The 23,322-nt window shown below is 32.1% G+C and overlaps 2 protein-coding genes across 2 annotated transcripts; both read left to right on the top strand.

The window, feature by feature from the left end:
* Window positions 1-224: 224 nt before the first annotated feature.
* On the top strand, window positions 225-2,308 carry LOC136062264 (uncharacterized). Its single transcript, XM_065761110.1, has 2 exons — window positions 225-774; window positions 2,166-2,308. Exons 1-2 carry the CDS (start codon window positions 225-227, stop codon window positions 2,306-2,308), a joined length of 693 nt encoding a protein of 230 aa, XP_065617182.1.
* Window positions 2,309-15,177: 12,869 nt separating this feature from the next.
* LOC111985107 (ras-related protein Rab7) lies at window positions 15,178-18,736 on the top strand. The gene is made up of 7 exons (XM_024016756.2): window positions 15,178-15,548; window positions 15,710-15,736; window positions 16,133-16,232; window positions 16,347-16,493; window positions 17,564-17,644; window positions 17,726-17,877; window positions 18,382-18,736. The coding sequence occupies exons 1-7, from the start codon at window positions 15,490-15,492 to the stop codon at window positions 18,443-18,445; spliced, it is 630 nt and encodes a 209-aa protein (XP_023872524.1). The 5' UTR covers window positions 15,178-15,489; the 3' UTR covers window positions 18,446-18,736.
* Window positions 18,737-23,322: the final 4,586 nt, after the last annotated feature.

Here is a 23,322-nt window from a genome sequence, read left to right on the forward strand (position 1 = left end):
TCAATAAAAGGGTCTGTGATTTGATCATAGACAGTGGCAGTGTAGAAAACATTGCGTCGAAGAGTTTAGTTACCAAGCTGGGACTGAAAACAGAAAAGCATCCCTCCCCGTACAAGATAGGTTGGATCAAGAAAGGTACGGAAACTCTTGTTACTCAACAATGTCGTGTTACTTTTTCTATGGGTAAATATTATGTAGATGAAGTAGTTTGTGATGTTGTTGAAATGGATGCATGTCATTTAATATTGGGTAGACCTTGGCAGTATGATGTAGATGCTACTCATAAGTGTAAGGATAATGTGTATGTGTTTTTTAAGAATGACAGAAAAATTGTCCTTGGTCCTATTAAGGAAGACAGTAGACCCAAAGCTTCTAAAGTGGAGGGGAAGCCAGCACTCCTTATAGTGAACAATGAAGATGAGTTTGACAGGGATTGTAAGGAGTTGAAACAGGTATACAGTGTAGTAGTGACAGATGGTGAGCCAAAGAAGGTTGCTGAGATACCTGAGGCGATTCAGCCATTGATCAAGGAGTTTGAAGAGCTTTTTCCAGAAGAGCTGCCTGCAGGTTTACCACCGATGCGTGACATCCAACATTGCATTGATTTAGCTCCTAGAGCTAGTTTACAAAATCTGCCACGTTACAGGATGAATCCTCAAGAGGGTCAGATTCTACAGAGGCAGGTGGATGAGCTTTTGAGCAAGGGGCAAATCAGGGAGAGTATGAGTCCATGTGCAGTACCGGCATTGTTAACACCAAAGAAGGATGGGAGCTGTTCAATTTTATTAATCTATATCTATTTATATATATATATATATATATTAATAAGCAAAACTTAGAGAAAAGTTCAATTAGAATTTGAAATTAGAATTCAATTTTGTGCCATATGTCTAAATTTATGTAGATACCACACCATAATTATCTACTTAAGTTTGTGTCATGTGTTCACTTAAGTTTTTTAATCTTTGTGCCAAGTGAGTTAATGAGTGCAAAATACTAAGAATCTAATATTAATTAATTAACTATAAAATTAAAAAAAAAAAAAAAAAAACAATCACATATACTCAATAAAAATCACCACGCAATAAAATCACTACATGTTCTATCTTATTAAAAATTAAAAGAAAAAAAAATGATCATAAGAAGTATAAAATTTAAATGAGAATTTTAATATGTGACTAATTGCGTTTACTTTAAAAAAATAATTTGACTAATTATTTATATTTTATGATAAAAATTGTGTTTAATTTTAAATGTATTTATACATATGCATTAACGCATGTGTTACATGCTATTTTTTTTTAATAATTTGATTAATTTTTTAAATTTTTATAATAAAAAATGTGTTTAATTTTAAATGCAACCATGTGTTTGCATGGGGTTACATGCTAGTCTATATATATATATATATATATATATAAATAAAGCTAAGAGAAAATCCAATTAAATTTCAAATTAGAATTCAATTAGGGTCTAATTTTGATCTATGCGTATCATCTAATCTAAGTTTTCAAATTTTTGTGCCAAGTAAGTTAATTCAGTGTAAAAATTGGATTTCAATTAGAGTTTAATTTTGCTCTACGTGTTATATCTAATCTTAATTTTTAAAATTTTTGTGCTAAGTGAGTTAATTCGGTATAGAAAATGATGAGTCCAATATAAATAAACCTAGGTAATATATATATATATATATGTATGTATGTATGTATGTATGTATGTATGTATTTAAAACCAAAGCTTATAGAAAATTTGATTAGAATCAAAATTAGATTTTGCCTTTGTTAGCTTTTCAAACAAATTAAATTGTTTATATTTTTTTTTTTGAACTAATAAGTATATTTTTTATACTATTTCTGTTTTTGTGCGCACCCAAATGAGATTAACAGGCTCGCTCTCCCTTGGGCTCACAATCTATTTGTAATGTGGGTTTTGGATTTTCTACTTTGGGTGATTCTTCCTTGAAGACCTGGCAGTAACTCCCAAACTTTCGTATTCACCCCCTCTCTCTTATGGCTCTATTACTCTCAACTCTAAGCAGCCTTCTCGCCCTCTCACCCACCCATTTTCCTTCCTTAGCTTCTCATATTTATAGCCAAGTGTGAGTGGAGGGATTATGATTGCTTTCAAAATTAGTGCAATAGGAGGTCCAATGTCATTAATTGTAGGTGGGTGCTTAGGTGGGAGTGGCTTTGGAACTGGTTCCCACTCCAGTGAATATGCTCGGCAGCGATATTCCCCAGGGCACTGCCATACATACAAGGGGCAGTGTATCCGAACACCTTTCTTTTTGCTCAGGGAGATTCACTGAACAAGGACTAGGTGGTGAAGTATGTGTGTGTTAATGTGGATTGCCTACTCAGGCTTTCAAGCAATACGAGGCCTGGATTCGTGGTATTTATGGGTCCGAGTTGGAATCCTGGGTGGAAAGAAGTTGGGCCCATGGGCCATACTGTTGGGTTAAAATCCAATGCCTAAATGGGTTGGACACCATAGTGTCGTACAGTTTCTATTTAGATATTTTGTATATGAAGATCTTGAATGTAACAAATTGTAATTGAGCTAAACGATCCCATACACCTATCTCCATTGAATTAGGAGATACTATTGAACCAATTTATTCTTTTTATTTTATGTTGTATTTAGTAGAGTTTCACAGACAGTGATAGTGAATTGATATTGTATATGTAGTGTTCAATAGTGATTTCAAAATTATATATATAACAGTAATGTAATGAGAAACTTGACATAACCAATATCATTAAAATTGCAAGGAAAAATCATTTTAGTACCACCAAATGTCATGGTCAAACTAATCTTATATATTTAATAACTCAAACTAACATCAATAGCACCATTACAATTCATCATTTCTGTAGTAAGCATAGGTTACATACTAGTATATATTAATAGACAAAGTTTAAAGAAAGTCAAATTAGAAGTTCAAATTAGAGTTCAATTTTATGCCAAGTGAATTATTGAGTATTAAAATCAAATGGTCCAAATCCAATTACATTCTATAATTTGAACAGCATAATTGTGATTGTTTTTAATTGTACCCGTGTATTTGTATGGGATTCCAATTGAATTCTAAATTGGATTTCAATTGGAATCTAATTTTACGCCACGTGTCCATCTAATTTTTTTAATTTTTTTGGCAAGTGAATTATTTGATACAAAAATTGAAAAATCTAAATCCAATTAAATTCTAAATAATATATATATATATATAATGAGAAACCATGTATAATTTGAACCGTATAATTGTGATTTTTTAATTATACTCGTGTGTGGAATACAAAAATATAATAAGGTAATAATGCTACATGTCATACCCAAGGCCGAGGAGGCCAATACAATTCCGAGGAGTCCATACACTCGGACGGTAAAGCTGAAGAGGTGAGCCATGACCACATCAATGGCACATTTCTAGAGAGGGCCACACTATAGAGGAAGAAGAGCTTCAAAGAGGGAGTTAGCCCTGACGTGATTGGGGGATGGTAGCTGCCACTACATTTAATGCACCCCACCAAACCCCTTGACCATATTTATGTGGAGAAGACCCCTAAACAGTACTGTCTTGGTTCCCACAACTCACAAAAGAATTGGGAGGCTTCTAATGGGACAAGCGCTCGAGTAGTAGCCTATATAATCAACAAATGGAGGGCCAAGATCAGGAAAAAGAGACTATAATGTGAGAGATCCTCCAGGGAGAAAGGGAGGAGGTTCATTTAAGAATCTGAAAAACACAGTAACACAAAGAACTGAAATTGTAATCAAGTCTAAGAAGAACATACTTAAGAGCTACTTTCCTCAAACTTCGCCGATGAAGGATTTCTTTGCATAAATCATGTTTTTTTTGTGTGTTTTATTTCAATCTTTAATCCATTATGGGCATTGCCAACTCACCGAAACCTAGTTTTCAGCCTACTCTCTAAAAATTCTTTGTATTGGCCTCTTTGGACTTTAATCCTATTACCTTGTGAGCTTAGGATCCAAAACCTGCCCTTACACCATGCATTTGCAATTAATAATTTAAATTTTATTATTTTTAACAGTCATTGAGCTGGCAAATGTTCACCAACTTGACATTTGGGTTGAATGAGCAAGACGCACAGTCATATATGCATTTGATTTTGAATGTGGAGCCAACACATCAAGCTTGTTAGTCAAGATTAATGTTTATAAAATATGATACATAGTGTGAAACTATGAATATCGTCAAATCAAGATCTTGTAATTATAAATTTAGATATCATCTTAAACTTTACTCCCGATCTAGACATAATTTTAAAATGTGTTTCACACTTTCACATGCAAAATTTTACCTTTTTTTTTTTTTCAAATTTTTTTTTTCTTGAGAACGCCTTTACCGCAAGGGACACTTTATTTCAAATTAGTTCTCCCTATAACAGCATTCACATTGAGCTCAACAACTCGTTTATCGTCAAACTTTAGTGAGTGTTGAGAATAAAAGAAATAATATAAATTGTAGAAAGAATAAACAGTTTAAAGTATAAATTATATAGTTTATGTAGGTACTGTGCATCGGAGTACATAATGAGAATGCTTAAATTTATAGGGCTAAAAAAATTTTAAAAAGAAAAAAATAATTAGGGCTAAGTAGTTGACTCAGGGTCAGGGGGAGACAAAGAGATCCCTGATTGCGACTCAAATCAAGGACAATATCATTGCCCTTGATTTTAGTTCATCAAGGGTATGATACTAATACAAATTACCAAATTTACTGCAAAAGAAGGAAAAAAAAAATATATACATATATGCATATATATATATATATATATAGTTATAGGTATTAACATAATCCCTCGAACTTGAGGCGGCGTGGAAGAGGTCACATGGAGTTTGGAAACAAAATCTTGGAGACAATTTGGCAATTGAGACCTAAGGTTCGTTTGGATACAGCTTATTTTGTTGAAAATTAAAAACTGAAAATATTGTAGCAAAATAATTTTAAAATGTGTGAATAATGTTGTGGGACCTATTTTTAATTAAAGTTTGTATGAAAAAAGATGTTTGTGGGTCCTGTGTACAGTGCATGGGACCCACAAACAATGCTATTTCAGACCAATGGGTGGACGTCCAAAGTGCTAGTGGGTCTCGTGCACAGTGCATGGGACCCACTGGTAGGTTTGTCCCCCACATGAAACCAACTTTTGGTTAAAAAAAAAGAAAAAAAAAAAAGGAGGAAACGTGAAAGAGTAAAACACAGACGTAAATAAGCCCAATCCAAACCCCACCCTAGTGAACACACCAGCAAGTTGGTCTTCAGAGGAAACAAAGTGGAGGTGAAAACTGCCTTGCTAGAGATGATGGTGAATAAAATGACGGTCGATTTTCATATGTTTGGTGCACTCGTAAAAAACATCATTGAAGGTAATATAAATGGTTCTGCAATTGTTAAATTGAGAAGCACCCATGTTACTCAAGACTCAAGAACCACTAAGTCTAGAGAAGCTCAAACTTATATTACAACAGACTTGTAATGCAAGATATCCAACTTAAAAAATCACTCCAAATCCCCTCAAACCACCCCCCCCTTCTTTTAAAAACATAATGTTATTAATTTATTAGTATTATTTTTAAATTAATATTCTTCTTAATTAGCCTTTCATTATCTAATTTATTCATTTTTGTGTTCAAACCATATCCATCCCTTTTAGAAATAAGAGAGATTTGTTAAGATTTAAGATTTTAAATGTTAGATGGTGCACAATTGTCACGTGGATTAGATCCTTTAACAAAGCCATTATGCCATATATAAAGTTGATGTGTCTCTTGTAGCTCTGAATCAATTTGCTTGAAATGTTTGACCCTTGGCTTTTGCGGCTAGTCTGGAAGACTTGAATATTGACTTTAAATTCTGTGTTCAGAAGGTGTAATCGTGTTTGTTGAGGCCTTTCTAACACCAAAAAAAAAAAAAAAAAAGTTTGTTAGTGCATTGATTTTTGTTGAAATATCTTGAACTTGTAGACCTTCCTTGTCTTGTAATGCAGCTTTATGAGCATGCATTTCTACATTAGAACGTTGCGGGCTAGAAGAGGGACAGTGAAAATTCTTCTCTCCTGATCATAGATCTTTTAGAAACCTCATTTTTTAAATTAAAAAAAAAAATATATATATATATATATAAACTATACCCTCTAATTTTGATTTTTTTTTCAATTATTTCCTCCAAGTTTTTATTTTTATTTTTATTTTTTTCAATAGTTGACTTTAATATGTTTTCAATTTAAGTATTCTATTTAGTTTCGTCCAATCTTACCATTAATTTTAGTACTTATTTTACTTTCTAGCTATACGACTTCATTTAGTGGAATTAACAGTATGGATTGTATAGAGTTGGACGGAAAGAGTACACTTAAGACAAATAGGAGTAAAAGGAATGAAATTAAAAGGGAGAAAATTTAAGGGACTTAATTAAAAATTGATCAAAATAAAGTTAGAGGTGTAATATTTAATTTAACAAAAAAATCTCAACCATCAAATTAAGTTTTATTTATTTATTTATTTATTTTTTATTTTATAAAGATCAAATTAAGTAGAGAAAAAGAAATCTTTAGTCATATGAAAAATTTGTGCCTGTTAAGTTCAATTTGACTCGGTTTATATAGTAATTACATTACATGTTTGTTTTTTAGTAATGACATTACATGACTGAGAGAGAGAGTTCCACATAACTAATTATTAAGGTGAAGAAACTAGGCTATAAAAGTGAGTTACTCAAGAATGATTGACCTATCTCACAGTCTCACAGATTCCTCCTGCCTTTGACAATGTTTTTGTTTTAGATTCTTGTAGTCTCTCTTTGTGGTTCTTACTTATATTAGTAAATGTTATAATTGTCTCTTTAGTAAATGTTATTTGTTTTCTTTACTTGGAAACTTTGGTTAGCCCGATATGCTAGAATATTCAATAATACATCTTTATCTCAATCTCATATGGTTTATAAATCTATACATTTAACAATTAAATTCTATTATATATCTTGCTTGTCCAGATAAATCTTTAAAAGTTGTTGTCCCTCATATTATTAAATGGCTTCCCCCTCTTGAACATTTTATAAAATTAAATACAAATGGAAGTTCTTTAGATAATCCAAGAAAGGCATGTGCAAGGGGTATTTTGCATAGTAGTTTAAGTTCGTGAATTTTTGGTTTTTCTTTGAACTTCGGTATAGCAACTAATAAAATGGCTGAGATATGAGCAGTTCGACAGGGTCTTATGTTAGCATGAGATATAAAGTTTAAATTTATCTCTCTTGAAACTGATTATACTACTGTCATCATTTGGCTAATTTTTAATGGTGTATTATCACCAAATGTTGTCTATTTAATTTATGATTGCAGGAACCTTATGGCACGAGTATAAGCTGTCCGTCTACTTCATATGTACTGTGAAACTAATGGATGTGCGGATGCGATAGTAAAAAGGGGTCGCCAACAACAGAGTATTTTGGAAGTTTATGACACATGCCCAAATTTTTTTTTATCCAGCTTTTGTTTGGATGTGTGTTTGTTTAGAAGTGAAATACGGTAGATGGAAAACTTTGGAGAGAAAATGGGAAGGAAAACTTTTTGGAGTATATTTGGTTGGGTGGAGAGGAAAGAAAATAAATGATGAGACCTGGGTGTTTTCTTCTTGGGCCCATAAAAAAGTTTCCTCTCCAAAATGGAGAAAAAACTGTAAGGAGAAAATAAGACTATTTAATAGATAAAAATGCCAATGTCTAGTGACTTTTTTTTATTTTTTTGGGTGTGCTGGGCACGTTGGCCTCTTTCTTCCTCTTTCTTTTTTTTTTTTCCTTTTTTTTTTTTTTTTTTCTTTTCTTTCCTGGATGTTCCTTTCTATAACTAAACATGATTTTTATTTTTTAATAAATTGGGTGATTGCTTTTTTTTTTTTTTTGGTTTGTCACTTTTTTTGTTTTAATTGACCATCATTTTTTTAACAAAGGTGTATGAGTAAATTTATACAAACTTACTTTTTTCATCCCTCCACTTTTTCACTTCCAACCAAACAAAAAAAAATTAAAATTAAAATTTTTTCTATCATCCCACTTTTTCATTCTCCTACCATTTTTTATCCTCTTACTTTTTCACTTCTCTAACCAAACGGACCCTTAGAGACTTATAAGCATGTTGTTGTATACTCTTTAATATCTAAATAATAGTCCCCTTTTATAATTTTTTTTTTTAAAAAAATTGTTTCTTTAGGAATACCCATAAATTATAGGAAAATGGGAGAAGAATAGAATCATAGGAAATAAAAATCTCGTAACATAATATAATAATAATAAAGATTTATTTTTTCTGAAAAAGGAATTTGTATTCTTATCAAATATCAAATATCAAAAATTGTTGTCGATCCAAATAATGGTCTATGTTACAAGTTACCACGTAGACACATCAACCCAAATATTCTTATATGGTAGCGTTACTAAACTATAGTATTATGGGAATTAGTAACCGTCCGTAATAGATTAGATCCCTAATGAGGAATACAATAAGTTTGGACACATGAAAAAACTACAATAAGTGGAAGTATGCAACACTTCAATTTGTAAGGATTTGTGTATGATTTGTTTATACGTGCCTGTGCAAAATCCCATGTAGAGGTAATTAAGAATATAAAAAAGAGTAATGGTAGGAGTAAAACTTTTGACACAATTTTGCTATAACTTGTTCATATAATGAGTTGTGAGTGGTAGAGTTGTGAACTTATATGGGTCTATTACTTTTACTCCACCGCTCATAACTTGTCACGGGAGCAAGTTGTGGCAAAAATTATATCAAAAGTTGTGATCCTAGTATTTTTTTTTTAATATAGAAAGTAGTTAGAAACTTACAATGGGAGATCTGATTCATGAAAAACAACGTGCAGGGACAAATTTGATTTATGAATGTCTTGCTATCAAAAATATTGGAAACATATATAAATGGGAGAAATTATACCGTATATTTTTTCACATTAGAATAAGTAACTCACAGATGAGCCTCATTCGTATATATAAAAAGGGTTCGGTTAATGGGTGTCTTCAGAACATTTGTTAATAAATTATTTTAAGAAAAATATAAAAAATTGTTTAAAAAGTTTTTTTTTTTTTAATTTATAAAAATAGTTCCTAAACACATATGTGACTATTGCTCACAGGGGCGGAGCCAGGATTTTTTGTTTGGGGGGGCCAAATTTTTTTACTAATATATTAGTCTTGAGTCAAGATAAACAATCACACACATGCGTAAACGCACATACACAAATATAAACATTAATATTTTGATACTAGAGTACGTCATAATTTATGAATATATTGTGAATAAAATTAATAACTTTCACATATGTATATTCGCAAGATAATTTTTTAGGAGAATTTATCATCTTTTAAACTCCAATACTATACAAAGATATTAAACATGTACAAAAAACAAATTAGGAAAAACAAAAACTATCTTGTCTCTATAACTTCTAGACTAATTGACAAATTCTATTAGTTTTTAAGAGCATCATTGGACTAACTCAAACATTTGGGGGGCTAACTTGTACAAAAGCAGTCTAGTTTGATATTAAACATGTATAAAAAACAAATTAAAAAAAAAAACAAAAACTACCTTATCTCTATAACTACTAGACTAATTGATAAATTCTATTGGTTTTTAAGAACATCATTGGACTAACTCAAACATTTGGGGGGCCAACTTCTATTTTTGTAGCTAAATATTTAGATTTTTAATACTTACATATAATAAAAAATAATTTTTTTAAATTTTGGGGGGTAATACAGTAGATTTATAGTACAATAGATTCATATGTGAATTTTTTTTTTCTCTCTCTCAGAAAGAAATAATCTCGATTCTCAATCTCACCACGTTGGGAGAAATTTTCCTTTAGGAACGTACGTATAACCAGTTGAACAACATTCCATAATTCTACTTCCACCACGTGAGCGAGAGTCTCACTCACGTGGTGGAAGTAGAATTGTGAGACCCAACTTATACAGTGTATCTATAATTCTACGATTTTCAGCGTTCACATTATTTGCCTCGTGTGTTGAAAATTTTCAACTTGAATTCACACACACATTTTTGTTTTTTGGGTTTTAGTCTTAGAAAGGGAATTCACAGTTTCACACTCACACATCGATACAAAACAATTTCTGTCATCCAACATTAGAGAATATTTTTCAATCTTTCTGGTGTTGTATTATACTTATACATGAATTCGTCCTAGTCCTCGTCAATGCAAATAAACTATTGTACATTTAATGATTATGTGTGGCTTCTTAAAAATTAACTGCGAGTTAAAAATAAATAAATAACTTTTTTTTTTTTTTAGGTTGGGAGGAGCAAATGACTATCCTCTTATTGGATTAACTTTGGTTCAACATATATATATATATATATATACGACTTTGAATATTGCTTCATCTAGTTATCACATGGATGAAGGTAGTAAACATTTTGCTTTAATTTATCGTATTAGAATAGTGGTATAGGAGCTTTATGACTTGAAATTTTCAACAATTGAAGCTTTGGCATGGGCATAAGATCAATCATGAGGATGATACGTAGAGTTCAAAAGCCTTCAATTTAAAGGTCTGTATATATATATATATATATACCTCTGATTTCATACCCACCAAATAATTACATTAGTTCAACTCTCTCATTATTTATCAATTTTATTCAGTTGGCTTTGAAAAAGAAAAACTAAATCTTAGGTAAACTAAATCATGCATCCAAGCAGTGTTGCACCATTATCATCATGGTCGCGGTCCGCATGGATGGAATTCTGTTTGGGCCATAGCCCATTGGCCCGTTTTCATGATTCTAACACAATAAGCAGTATGTCCTGGCCATAAATTAATATTGAACCTATTCTTTAATCTTTTTCATATGACAAAGTATTCCAAATATTTTAACCCATTGAAAAAGCCGTCTACCCCATCCAATTGTCAACTTCAATGCAATTCATCATTAAACTATTGTATACCTCTCCCATATTTCCATCTATGCCGACTAGACTGGGCCGCAAGGATCAGTAGTCCCATTAGACAGCCCATTAATTTTCTGGTGAACTATCCTAAGAGCATTTGCATCGGTTTAGTTAAAAAAATTTGTCTATTTTACACTAAAAACTTATTTTTTCTATCTCACATACCCACTTCTCAAAATCATTTACATCAATCTATCTATTTTATAATCTATTTTATTTAAATAATCAATTTTCTCATTTTTTTTTTATTTCTCTCAACTACCCTTTTACCTTTTTGTACATAGATACTCTCTCTCTCTCTCTCTCTCTCTCTCTCTACCCATTTCTGAACACTAATTTTTTGTTGCTCTCTCTCTATACCCATTTCTGAACACAAACCTCCATAGACAATCCTTTACTCAGATCTCCTCTGCCTCTCGGTTTAATCTCCACTTCTTCTTGTTCAAATCTCCTCTACCTGTGTTCGAACCTTAAGCCGCCTCAAGCATCACGATAGATGCACATGCATAGAATCGTTCCAGTCAACCCACAAGCACCGATCTTCGCCGCCAGCATCAAAACCCATTCCCGTTAACCCATAAGCATCGATCTCCACCGCCAACACCGATCCACAAGCACCTAGACCATTTCCGTTGACCCACGAACTTTAATCTAGCACCACCAGCACCAATCCATCGATCCACAAGCGACTAACACCAACATTGATCTATCTCTCTGGTTTGATGTGGTGTATTTGTGCGTGGGTGTGTTTGTGTATCTCTGTGTGGATGTGTTTGTGTGTTTTGTGTGTGGGTGTGTTTGTGTGTATCTAAGGAAAAAGATAATGAGGAGAGGAGAAGTTTGAGACTGAGTTCATTGTGCATGGAGAAGAGAGAGAAAAAAGGTGCGAAATGTGAAATTAATAAAATAATAGGATACATAGCTATAGTAACCGTGCATATATATATGCACGGTTACTGTAGCACATGTGTAAATATACACAGTTTTAGAAATACTGATGTGGAAGATTTTTGAGGCAAAATGTGTAAAATTTGTTGCTTTTTGTATTTTGCAAAGTTTTACATTCATTGACGTGGATGCTCTAAGTTGAACAATTACCAGCTTCATTAAGTTTATCTTAAAACCCATGTGGTAGTACTGTATAGGCCATATGGCGTTGATATTAGAGCTTGGTGTCGACCATGGAATATAATTCAATAAAGTTAACACAAATTTTTTTATGGAAAATTTACAAATTGACATGTTAACTTTTAAAATACATAATACAAAATTAATCAAGAAATTTATTTATATTATATTATTGATTGTGGTGGGCCTTTTTTACAATTGTAGGCTGGGCTACCTTTTGCCACGTTATGGCCCAATAGTTCTGGGTAGGAGAGTTAGGACTGGCTTGACTGCAACACACCCTAAGCCAGTTTGTGCACAAGTTAGAGCTCCTTTACTAAGACCTTGGACATGTGCCCATGGCAAAGGAAACTGTTACCCAAAAAAAAAAAAAAAGTAATGGCAGGCAAGTGTAACATGACAATAATAACAGAATATGCTTACTGTTAGCCATAAACGGAAAATACTAAATCATGATTTTAATAAATGAAGAAATAATGCAGCAATATAAATGTAACATGATTAAGATGATAACAATGAAGAAATGGAGATCACATTAATGCTTGATCAATAAAATAAAAGGGAGAATGGTCAGTCTGCCATGCTCAATTTCTTTACAGAGTTAAGTCCAAGAAGGGAACCATTCTTTAATATGGGCAATCTCACAAGGAAATTCTGCCACGGAAATTACCCACTTTGAGAGAATGGGCCTAAATGGCTTATCTTCAAATTCCTTAATTCTCAATAGAGGGTCCTTTTAGAGGGAGAGAAAGGGAATAGCCTATTGGTGGATGCCCACTATCACGCTCTTGCTCACTCTTTCTGTTTTACTTTCTAATTCCTTTTTCCTTTTTAAGTTTTATGTTCTATCTTTCACTCCCTTTTCTTGCTTCCTTTTCTCTCTATTCTCTCTTGTTCCCCCCCCCCCCTGTTGTTGTTCTTACTGTGCACGGCTGAAACCCCTCTTATATTGTCTGCCATGATGGGTTTTTATTATTTTACCCCTTAACAGCTTTTGTTCTGGCATGGGTGTCCTTCCTAGACCACCCATTGGTCTGTCAGCTGTCCAGCCATCACCACTTACTTGTGCTAGCTGTGCCACATCCCATTCCTAGACAAAAGAGTCACATTTTGTTTGCTTGCTCACCATGACATTCCCATCCGGATAAGGGTGGACATTCTCTCTCACTATCTCTCATGGCATGCATCTAGTGATTCCAACTTATCTTTCCATCTTTTTGGTGGTATGTCATCCCAACAAGACATTTCCCCAAAAGTTTAGCGAGAACCTTAGAATAGGCTTTCCCTTCTCCCACCGCTAGACCAAATCCTCTCTTACTTCTAACTCATGCCCCACCACTCTTGTATTGGCTGGGTATAAGTTGGTAGTGCCTGAGCCTTGTGCGTGCTCCACTTCCATGTGTGTCCATGGCTTGTCTGCTGTTCATGCATTTGCCATGACCTGAGAGCTCGTTTGCACATTCTGCTACTCATTCTTAACCTCTTGTGGCATGAATGAGTCTCTAAGCTTTCATTCTTTACGTCTTACTTCTTTCCTGAGTTGGGTCTTGCTTGATCATAGGCCTTTCCTTCTCCAATCCGTTCCTTATCCTCTTTTGCGGGTCGGTTAATACTTCTGCCATGCCATCCTGATGTTCCTGCCATGCTATTATTTGACTTGCACTTTTGGGCCTCTTTTGGGCTTGTTGTATGCTTTCCCTTTACTCAATTTCAGTAACCCGACACTATCATTAGGCTTGTACTCATGCTGTTTTGGGCATCCTTGGCCCATTTTATTGCTTTCGGGCTTCCTTGGCCCATTTCATTCTTTTGAGCATCCTTGGCCCGTTTCACTTCCTTGGGCAACTCCGGCCCATTCCAATTCTTCATTTTTATAGGCTTTTGCTAATTCTTTTGGACTTCCCCAACCCAAATTACCATATCCTTCACTTTCAAGGTTTATGGGCTTTTCCACCAACCCTTAGTTACTTAGTTCCTTCCTTTGGGCTCATTTGGCCTATTCTTGATTGCTTTCCATTTCTCACAATGCTCATGGGTTTACCACTTCTTTCTCCGAGCTCCTTTGGACCCGCTTGCTTTCTTTGAGACCCTTTTGCTATCTTTTAGGCCTATAGTCCATTATTCCTGTCATTTAGGCTTAATGGATTTCCTTTCAATTTACTAACTCTTCTTCTTTATTTCCCTCCCATATTGTTGGGTTCTTCCTGCTATTGGGCCTTCTCGCCAAAGTATGCATCAACATTGATGTAACATAATTTATATTTATTATAATTACCATTATTTTAAAAAATTTATTCACTAATTCAAATCAATATTCTATTCTTCTCACGTAATAATGTGTCATACTAATCAACTTAATAAATGAAACTCGTCATTCACAAAGATAAAAGAATATTACTCATAGAGAATACTCCTCAAGATATGGACGAAAAAGCTTTAGTCAGTCCATGATAGGCAACATAGAGTGCAAAAGACTTCTAAAAATAAAAACACATTGTCTGAGCTTATTTAACTAAAAATGTACATATTGATAAGCACGATGTCGCAACGTGTACTTATAGACGTATAAATAAATTATGTTGGCCTACAAATTTTTTATTGACTAGAATTTTCTATTATACTAAACACCAAAAAATATGAAAAATACTTTCTATAAAACGTGTTGAGCATTAGGGTTACCATATTAGGCATGTTAATAAAAGCTTAATAGTAAATAGTTATTGTATGGTTTCCATTGTTAATTATTCATGTTCTCTCTTTTTTCTCTTCTTTCATACTTCTCGTGTATTTTAATAATGATAGATTATTAGTCATTTAGTTGATTACAATGTTAATATAATAAGTGAAAAAAAAAAAAAAATCTTCCAACCAATAGATAAATTGAAAACCAATTAAAATCTGTCCAATCTGTCAAGAAGTGCCAAGCATATTCAGAGCAAAAAATGTGGAAAGCACTGTCCCTTTGCATTAGGCAATTAGCTAGTCAACATGTGTTATTATACCCAAAAAAAAAAAAAACCAGCTTCGCTGGCGGGTAACGTTGGTTTTGGTTGGCAAAAAGTTTCACATGTCTCTCTACCTGCTTGATTGAAACATAGAGAAAAAATGCAAAACCCAGAACAGTGAAGAAGAAGGAGGATCAAGAACCCACTCAAAAAAGTCAAAGTCGAAAAATGACCATCCCTTTTCTTTGATATCATCATTATACCTGTGATCTTAGTTTCTTTTTAAAAACTTTCCCAACCTTTTGAAGACACATTTGCTTTATATCAAACTTTGAGAGAGAAAATAAGCAGTTCACAACATTATTGTTTTCTCTGTTGTTTAGTCTTGGAAAGAAGTTTCAGTCTAATGGATGTGTCTACGAAAAAAAGAACCTTGCTAAAAGTTATGGTCCTTGGCGATAGTGGGTATGGTTCAAAATTCTTATTTTATTTCTTTTCATTATTTTTTTCCTCATTTTGTTTGGATGATTTGAGTACTTTTTCTTCGTTATATACTTGACATTATATTTAAGTTTCTCATTCTCCTTTTCTCCAAAGTCATGAATTTATTTGTTGGTTATGTTCAGGGTGGGGAAGACATCTTTGATGAATCAGTATCCTTTACATAATAATAAGTGTTTTGAGTAATAGTTTACTTTTAGTCAGATTCTTCTACTAAGTATTCATGCTCTAATGATGCTCTTCAACAACTTCTTTTTCCTTCTTCTTTTGTTCCTTTATGCAAATAAGCTATATATCATATCATCTTTCTCAACCAACTGATGTCTATTGACTACGTGATGTTAATGGCAATAATAAGAGAAATAGTGTAGACTTGTATTACCATTTGACACTATACACGTAAGCTTAAATTTACCATTTTTAAAAAAAAATTTAAGCTAACGAGACAATCGGTAATTTATCAACATGCACACATGCCTTACATTTGAGTTTACTGCAATATTCAGAAACCATTGTCAGGCTGTGTGATTCATTAACTGCTTAATCAGATATGTTTATATGAAGTTCAATCCACACTATAAAGCTACAATTGGTGCTGACTTTGTCACAAAAGAACTACAAATTGATGACAAACAGGTCACTTTGCAGGTAGATGATTAATGCTTTCAGGAAAATTAGTCTTTTCCTTGACTTCTTTCAACTTAAACCAATGGTTTTTAGCAAGTTTTTCTAGCAAAATTGATTGAAGTAATTGTTTGGCAGATTTGGGACACTGCAGGACAGGAAAGGTTCCAAAGTCTAGGGGCTGCATTCTACAGAGGAGCAGAATGTTGTGTTCTTGTATTTGATGTAAACGCACATAAGTCATTTGAAGCAATGAACACTTGGCGTGAAGAGTTTCTCAAACAGGTGCAATGATGCCTTTCTTGCTTCATTGTCTTTCCATGTCTTCGGTGATCATTAAGAATGCATATTATGTTTGTTAGTGTGTAATCACTTAAAAAGCTTTCTTCTAATCCTGAATATGCGCATATGTCAACTTAATAATTTCTATCCAATGAAGGCTGTGGTGACAAAAGTAGATATTACAGGGTTTAATATACGTTGAATTTTCTGCTATTTTTTATGGGTAAATTTGGGGTATGTGCAACTAATGTCCTTAATTTTCAAGTGATCTTTTTTTATTCTTCAAATTTGAATTGTGTAACAATATGGTCCCGCTGTAAACTTTCCATCCAATTTTGCTAATGTAGCTAATGGTTAGCTAACATGGATACACAAAATTTGGATGGAAAGTTACACTTATGAAATTCGAAGGACTACAATTGGGGGAGCACAATTGCGCATGCCCCAAATTGAGGGACGAAAAATGAAATCTACACTTTTTTTGGGAGGTACCAAGAATCTTGTATCCATAGATTGTACACGTTGGTAGTTCAAGTCAATTATTCTACCATGATTTTAGTATATGAGAAGAGTGGTGACATTAGTTCCTGCCAAATACTCAAGCTGATCATTGGCCACCTGGAAGTTAAATAAATCAAAACTTGGAGTTTAAAAGGGGAAATCTCTTTAAATTTTCCATGCTACGGAGCCAAAATTCTATCTCAATGAAAATATTTCATGGCTAATCTCTGCAACTTTGAAAAACATCAAGAACCCGTCAACTTTGAAGTATGCTAGTTTGTGTAAATATGGTAATGGGAAAGTATTATATTCTGTACCCTATCGAAACATGACAATGACTTGTATTTGCAACTTATAGTTCATACGAAATTTCTCTCTTAACTGCCAAGATTATAGTTGTAGATGTCATCTTTAACCCAAAAAAAAAAAGGATTGCTTCATTGACTTCTGATGCAATTTTCTGCTACATGATATGCAATTTTCTGCATATCATTCTATGTCTTGAGATCCATCTCTTTTTATTGCTAGCATAGTTGATTGAATGATATGCACTGATCCTCATTTAACTCCAGGCAGATCCGGATGAACCCGATAACTTTCCCTTTATATTACTTGGAAATAAGATTGACATGGACGGTGGAAACAGCCGAGTGGTATGGACATTGATGCATCTCTCTAACACTAGTTAAATTCTTTTTTTCTTGAGATATAACCTAAGGCAACTAGTGGTGCAGGTTTCAGAAAAGCAAGCTAAGGAATGGTGTGCTTTCAGAGGAAATATACCTTACTTTGAGACCTCAGCAAAAGAGGGCTACAATGTAGATGAAGCATTTCTGTGTGTTGCAAAAACTGCACTGGCTAATGATCAAGGATGTGATCTGGAAAAGTAAGTACGACCCCGGGGGCAATCTTCTATGTTTTTAACCTCTGTACTAGGTTGAGTAGTGTAAAAATTTCCTCATTAGAAATATGTATTCCTTAAGCATAATTGTGTGAACTATACAATCCATTACTTTTTACTTTTTAGAGCTTACAACTAAGTATCAAAAGGCACCATTTGATAGTCATGTCGATACTGCAACAAGCTTCTAATGAGCTGATTTAAGCTGACCTAGTGATTTACTTTAGATGCATTCTTCATTTTTTTTCTTTGGTGTTACATAATAAGATACTTAGCTCTTGGCCTCTTTCATATATACCAAAACTTCAAACCAGCCTTACTTACATGGCTTTTAATTACACATTCAGTTTATAGGGTTCAGATTTCATTTTTGTAAAACTGCTTTTGTTGCTTTCTATTTTTCTTTTGTTTCTTTTGGATAATGTACAAAATTCCATTACTTCTTCAAGCTATTTTTCTCATGAGCTGCTTATATTGTATATGTTGCAGTTACTTCCAGGGTATCTCAGAATCTCTATCAGACATTGAACAGAAGGGATTTTGTGCATGCTAAAGTTGTTTGCCAAGGATTGGATATATCTAATTCAAGCTTCTGGGGTTGTTATTATTCTTTTATTATTTTTGTTACTAATGACTATTTGGGGGAGGAGGTGTTTGATCCTTTTCATGTATTCTAGCATTCATCGTTTATAGTTGTAAGGTGTTCATTTTGTTACTTCTGAAAGAAATCAAGTTCTTGTAACATGAACCCTTCTAAAATCCAGAACTCAGTATACATACAAATATCCTTGTCTGCAAGGTGTGAATTAATTCAATACAGCTAGCTTGGATGAAATATTGTTAATTTTTCTCTTGTTTTCCTTAATTTTCTTTATTTTTTAGTTCACTTGAAGATAATGTATATGCTTTACACTTGGTTGGCATAATTGAAACATAAGACCTGTTAAACTCACCATCATAACTTATTGTTAGATTAGCTAAAAACATAAGATTTTTAATTTTTATTTTTAATTACTATCCTATACTTCCTGATGAACCCAAGTTTTATTCACAATCTAAAAATTAAATTAAAATTTTTTATAGATCTGATAATCATTGTTCCCTAGTATTTTTTAAGCATGACAGGTATTAGTTAGAAAAATATGAATAAAAAAAAAAGAAAAAAAAAGCATGATGGGTATTAATTATAAAGGATTAAAGTTCTTAAAGTATCTTCTAAAAAAAAAAAGGTTTTTTTTGTTAAAAAGATACTTTCATTAAAAGAAAAAAAACAAACTAGCCAAAGTCGGCTAAGAGAATAGAGTTGATGTGTGAATTAAGGAACATTCTCCATTCACAGAGAAAGACTATTAACATATCAAGCATGTCTAGCAAGCTTCCACCTCTGCCATAGAATGGGGAAGAGAAATCTGTTCAGACACTGAAGCTAAAACAATCCCATGCAAATCACAAACCACGAAGTTCTTCAAACCCTAAATACTTATGGTTAAATAAATTATTCACATCTTTTTATAACATTATTATTCCCCTTCCTTTTTGTGTGTTTGTTTCTAAAAAATTAAATAAAAAAACATTGACCAACCTTTATTTAATATAAATTTTAGATATAAATGACATGCTAAACTGTAAATCATTCATTTAAGGGTAAAACTTAGGTAAATTTTCTTAATTAATTTAAAATATATGGTTGCATTGAGTTTAATCATCCTAAAAAATATATAAATACTTGTGCTACATTACTTAATACAATAATGTGTTTGAATTTAATTAGTGAAACTAATACAATACTTAAGAAATTATAAATAAGTTTTGTCTCTCGTTAATTATAAATCATTAGGAATTAGGGTTTTAAGCACTTCATAGGAGTGGTGTGGTCTTAACCTAATACGTAATGTTAAAAGTAGAAACTTCACAATCTTCTTCATAAATTATTAAGGTGACCAATTGTGATTAATATTACATCTAGGAATAGCAATTAGGTTTGGCAAAGCCTACTCATAATTAAGTGTCCTACCCCTGCTGCAAAGGGCATTATCTTGGCTTGTACTTACCTTATTCCTAATTTAAAATATGTAATAATACGAAGATTGATATTTAATAACTTAAACATAATTTTAACCCAACAGTAATGATAGTCTAAAGCCAATGTTTAATACTAAGTCACTAATATAAATAAAATAAATTTCACATCAAATTGTTAATTAGTAATACAATAATATAAAGCCCCCACCTTCATTCCCATCCCCATCCCATTAACTCTTCACAAGACAGGGATAGGTCAAGGTGAAACCACTATCCCTATTCACATCATTTTTATATAGATATTTAAGCCAAAATTTTGATAAAATTGGTTAAGTGCAGTATTTTAGGTTTTTTATTTAAAGTAAACGCAAGTTTGTATTGATCAATACACAATATTATATTTCTAAAAAAATAACTTGAAATAAATGATGTATTTAAATATAATTGAAAAACCTAATATACTACAAATTATAATACAACACAAATTATACTTGAGTTTTATTCTTTTTTTTTTATAGGATTTATCCTCATATTTAATGATTAACTAATCACAAGTTAACATCATTCCACCTTGAATAGTTTAGAAGTCATGTCAAAAAAATAAATTTTTAAAAGTTCAAAAAAAGAAAAAGTATTTTATATCAAATAATAGTATGTGATCATTTTTAAAATCTAATAAATCTAATGCATGTTTTTTAATTATTAGTGAGTTAAGATATATTTTACTGACACATCGCATTATTATTGAATTTTGATGAGACATAATATCATTCCATACCAAATTNTTTTTTTTTTTTTTTTGAGAAACTTTTTGAGAGAATTTCAACTTATAGCGTTCACTCTTAATGATAATTTTTATCATCAGACCAAGACACCAATCAGTTTTTGATGTAGCAAGGATTGAACTCTAAATCTTTTTTCAACCTTAAGAGATTTTACTAGTAGTTGAGTTAACTGGAACCCAAGATTAGTTAAATACTTCAAATGACCACATGACTCTTCTTTTTCTTCTTGGGCATGAATTTGTCAACTGAAAAGTACAATGGCTTAAACAGTGGCTTTGTTTCTATTAATTGGAAGGTTATGACTGATCTCACTGATCAAATGCACATTAGAAGCAGGCTGAAACAAAGATTGGAAGGATTAGTATATGTACTATCCAATCCTATCTTTCTAGTTATGATGTGGAGAAATATTTGTTAAAATGTCAATTTTATTAGTCTCAAAATATGTAATCCTGAATCTAGATTCTAGGTCCAATATTATTTTAGATAAAATACAATATACTTTTGCTTTTTTAATAATAAAAAAGTAGTTCTAGTTTACTTGGAGTTAGGATACCCTTCTGAACAAAAAATTACTAATTCAGATTTTCTCAATCACTCACTTAAAAAGAGTAACAAAAAAAATATATTAATTAGTCAGTTGTTAGGTTCGTGATAGTTAACAGTTAACACGTCAATTTATTATAAAAACACATTCTCTGCCTTGAAAAATCTTTCTATTCTCATAATAATAGTAGCCTCAAATATAAATAAAATGGTAGGGGGACCACTCGAGCTCAACCACCAAAATCTACGTTGACCGTGGTATCTACTTCCGGCCTTTCTGGAACAAGTGACAAACAGATCTTGAACTTTCAACGGCCAAGATCTTCTGAGCATTTTCTTGCATCTTCCGCCTAAAATTATCACATACACACGTAACTTTTAATTATGTCAATATTTTCAAAATCTCATTGGCGATTACGTGTTTTATTTTATATTCCTATTATAAGGAATATACTAAATTTCATAGCAATATCACTCTCAATAAGATTTTTAAATTTTTATTTTTAATTACTATCCTATACTTCCTGATGAACCCAAGTTTTATTCACAATCTAAAAATTAAATTAAAATTTTTTATAGATCTGATAATCATTGTTCCCTAGTATTTTTTAAGCATGACAGGTATTAGTTAGAAAAATATGAATAAAAAAAAAAAAAAAAAAAAAGCATGATGGGTATTAATTATAAAGGATTAAAGTTCTTAAAGTATCTTCTAAAAAAAAAAAGGTTTTTTTTGTTAAAAAGATACTTTCATTAAAAAAAAAAAACAAACTAGCCAAAGTCGGCTAAGAGAATAGAGTTGATGTGTGAATTAAGGAACATTCTCCATTCACAAGAAAGACTATTAACATATCAAGCATGTCTAGCAAGCTTCCACCTCTGCCATAGAATGGGGAAGAGGAATCTGTTCAGACACTGAAGCTAAAACAATCCCATGCAAATCACAAACCACGAAGTTCTTCAAACCCTAAATACTTATGGTTAAATAAATATTCACATCTTTTTATAACATTATTATTCCCCTTCCTTTTTGTGTGTTTGTTTCTAAAAAATTAAATAAAAAAACATTGACCAACCTTTATTTAATATAAATTTTAGATATAAATGACATGCTAAACTGTAAATCATTCATTTAAGGGTAAAACTTAGGTAAATTTTCTTAATTAATTTAAAATATATGGTTGCATTGAGTTTAATCATCCTAAAAAATATATAAATACTTGTGCTACATTACTTAATACAATAATGTGTTTGAATTTAATTAGTGAAACTAATACAATACTTAAGAAATTATAAATAAGTTTTGTCTCTCTTAATTATAAATCATTAGGAATTAGGGTTTTAAGCACTTCATAGGAGTGGTGTGGTCTTAACCTAATACGTAATGTTAAAAGTAGAAACTTCACAATCTTCTTCATAAATTATTAAGGTGACCAATTGTGATTAATATTACATCTAGGAATAGCAATTAGGTTTGGCAAAGCCTACTCATAATTAAGTGTCCTACCCCTGCTGCAAAGGGCATTATCTTGGCTTGTACTTACCTTATTCCTAATTTAAAATATGTAATAATACGAAGATTGATATTTAATAACTTAAACATAATTTTAACCCAACAGTTAGTCTAAAGCCAATCTTTAATACTGTGAGAGTGCTTTTTTTTTTAGTACTATGTCCAAGGATCCTGGGCCGTGTGAGAGGTTCTTGGTGGACTGGGATAATTCTCCGCAGCTAACGGGCTGTTTTAAGAATAGAGATGCAGCAGAAAAATTCCTACAATTACAAACAACTTAAAAAAATATTCGTATTGAATGACATTTAACAGTTAAAATGCATAATTAATGAATATAATGCAAAGACACCAGGGTATCCTTTTGGGTATTGTTTCATTAGGCTTTTTAAAAGTGAACAGCTCACTAAGACATGATGCAAGTTCAATAGAGTTCAAAAATTTCAGACTTTAGACATAATATCATTCCATACCAAATTCCTTTTCAACAAATATTAGTCCAATTAAGTTGTGAAACTGCGTACGTAGTAGCAGTCTTTAATATTTATCGTAACCTTAAACAAATTT

Source organism: Quercus suber, unplaced genomic scaffold (genome assembly GCF_002906115.3).
Source record: "Quercus suber isolate HL8 unplaced genomic scaffold, Cork oak 2.0 scaffold_18, whole genome shotgun sequence".
Classification (NCBI taxonomy): Eukaryota; Viridiplantae; Streptophyta; class Magnoliopsida; order Fagales; family Fagaceae; genus Quercus; species Quercus suber.

What these genes read in the sequence shown, in the direction of transcription:
- LOC136062264 (XM_065761110.1), top strand. Translation starts at nt 225, where the DNA reads ATGGATGCATGTCATTTAATATTGGGTAGACCTTGGCAGTATGATGTA. An exon ending in ACCAAAGAAGGATGGGAGCT is followed by an intron (nt 775 to 2,165) that starts GTTCAATTTTAT and finishes CATTAATTGTAG; the next exon opens with GTGGGTGCTTAGGTGGGAGT.
- LOC111985107 (XM_024016756.2), top strand. Translation starts at nt 15,490, where the DNA reads ATGGATGTGTCTACGAAAAAAAGAACCTTGCTAAAAGTTATGGTCCTT. An exon ending in ACAAACAGGTCACTTTGCAG is followed by an intron (nt 16,233 to 16,346) that starts GTAGATGATTAA and finishes ATTGTTTGGCAG; the next exon opens with ATTTGGGACACTGCAGGACA. An exon ending in ACGGTGGAAACAGCCGAGTG is followed by an intron (nt 17,645 to 17,725) that starts GTATGGACATTG and finishes CTAGTGGTGCAG; the next exon opens with GTTTCAGAAAAGCAAGCTAA.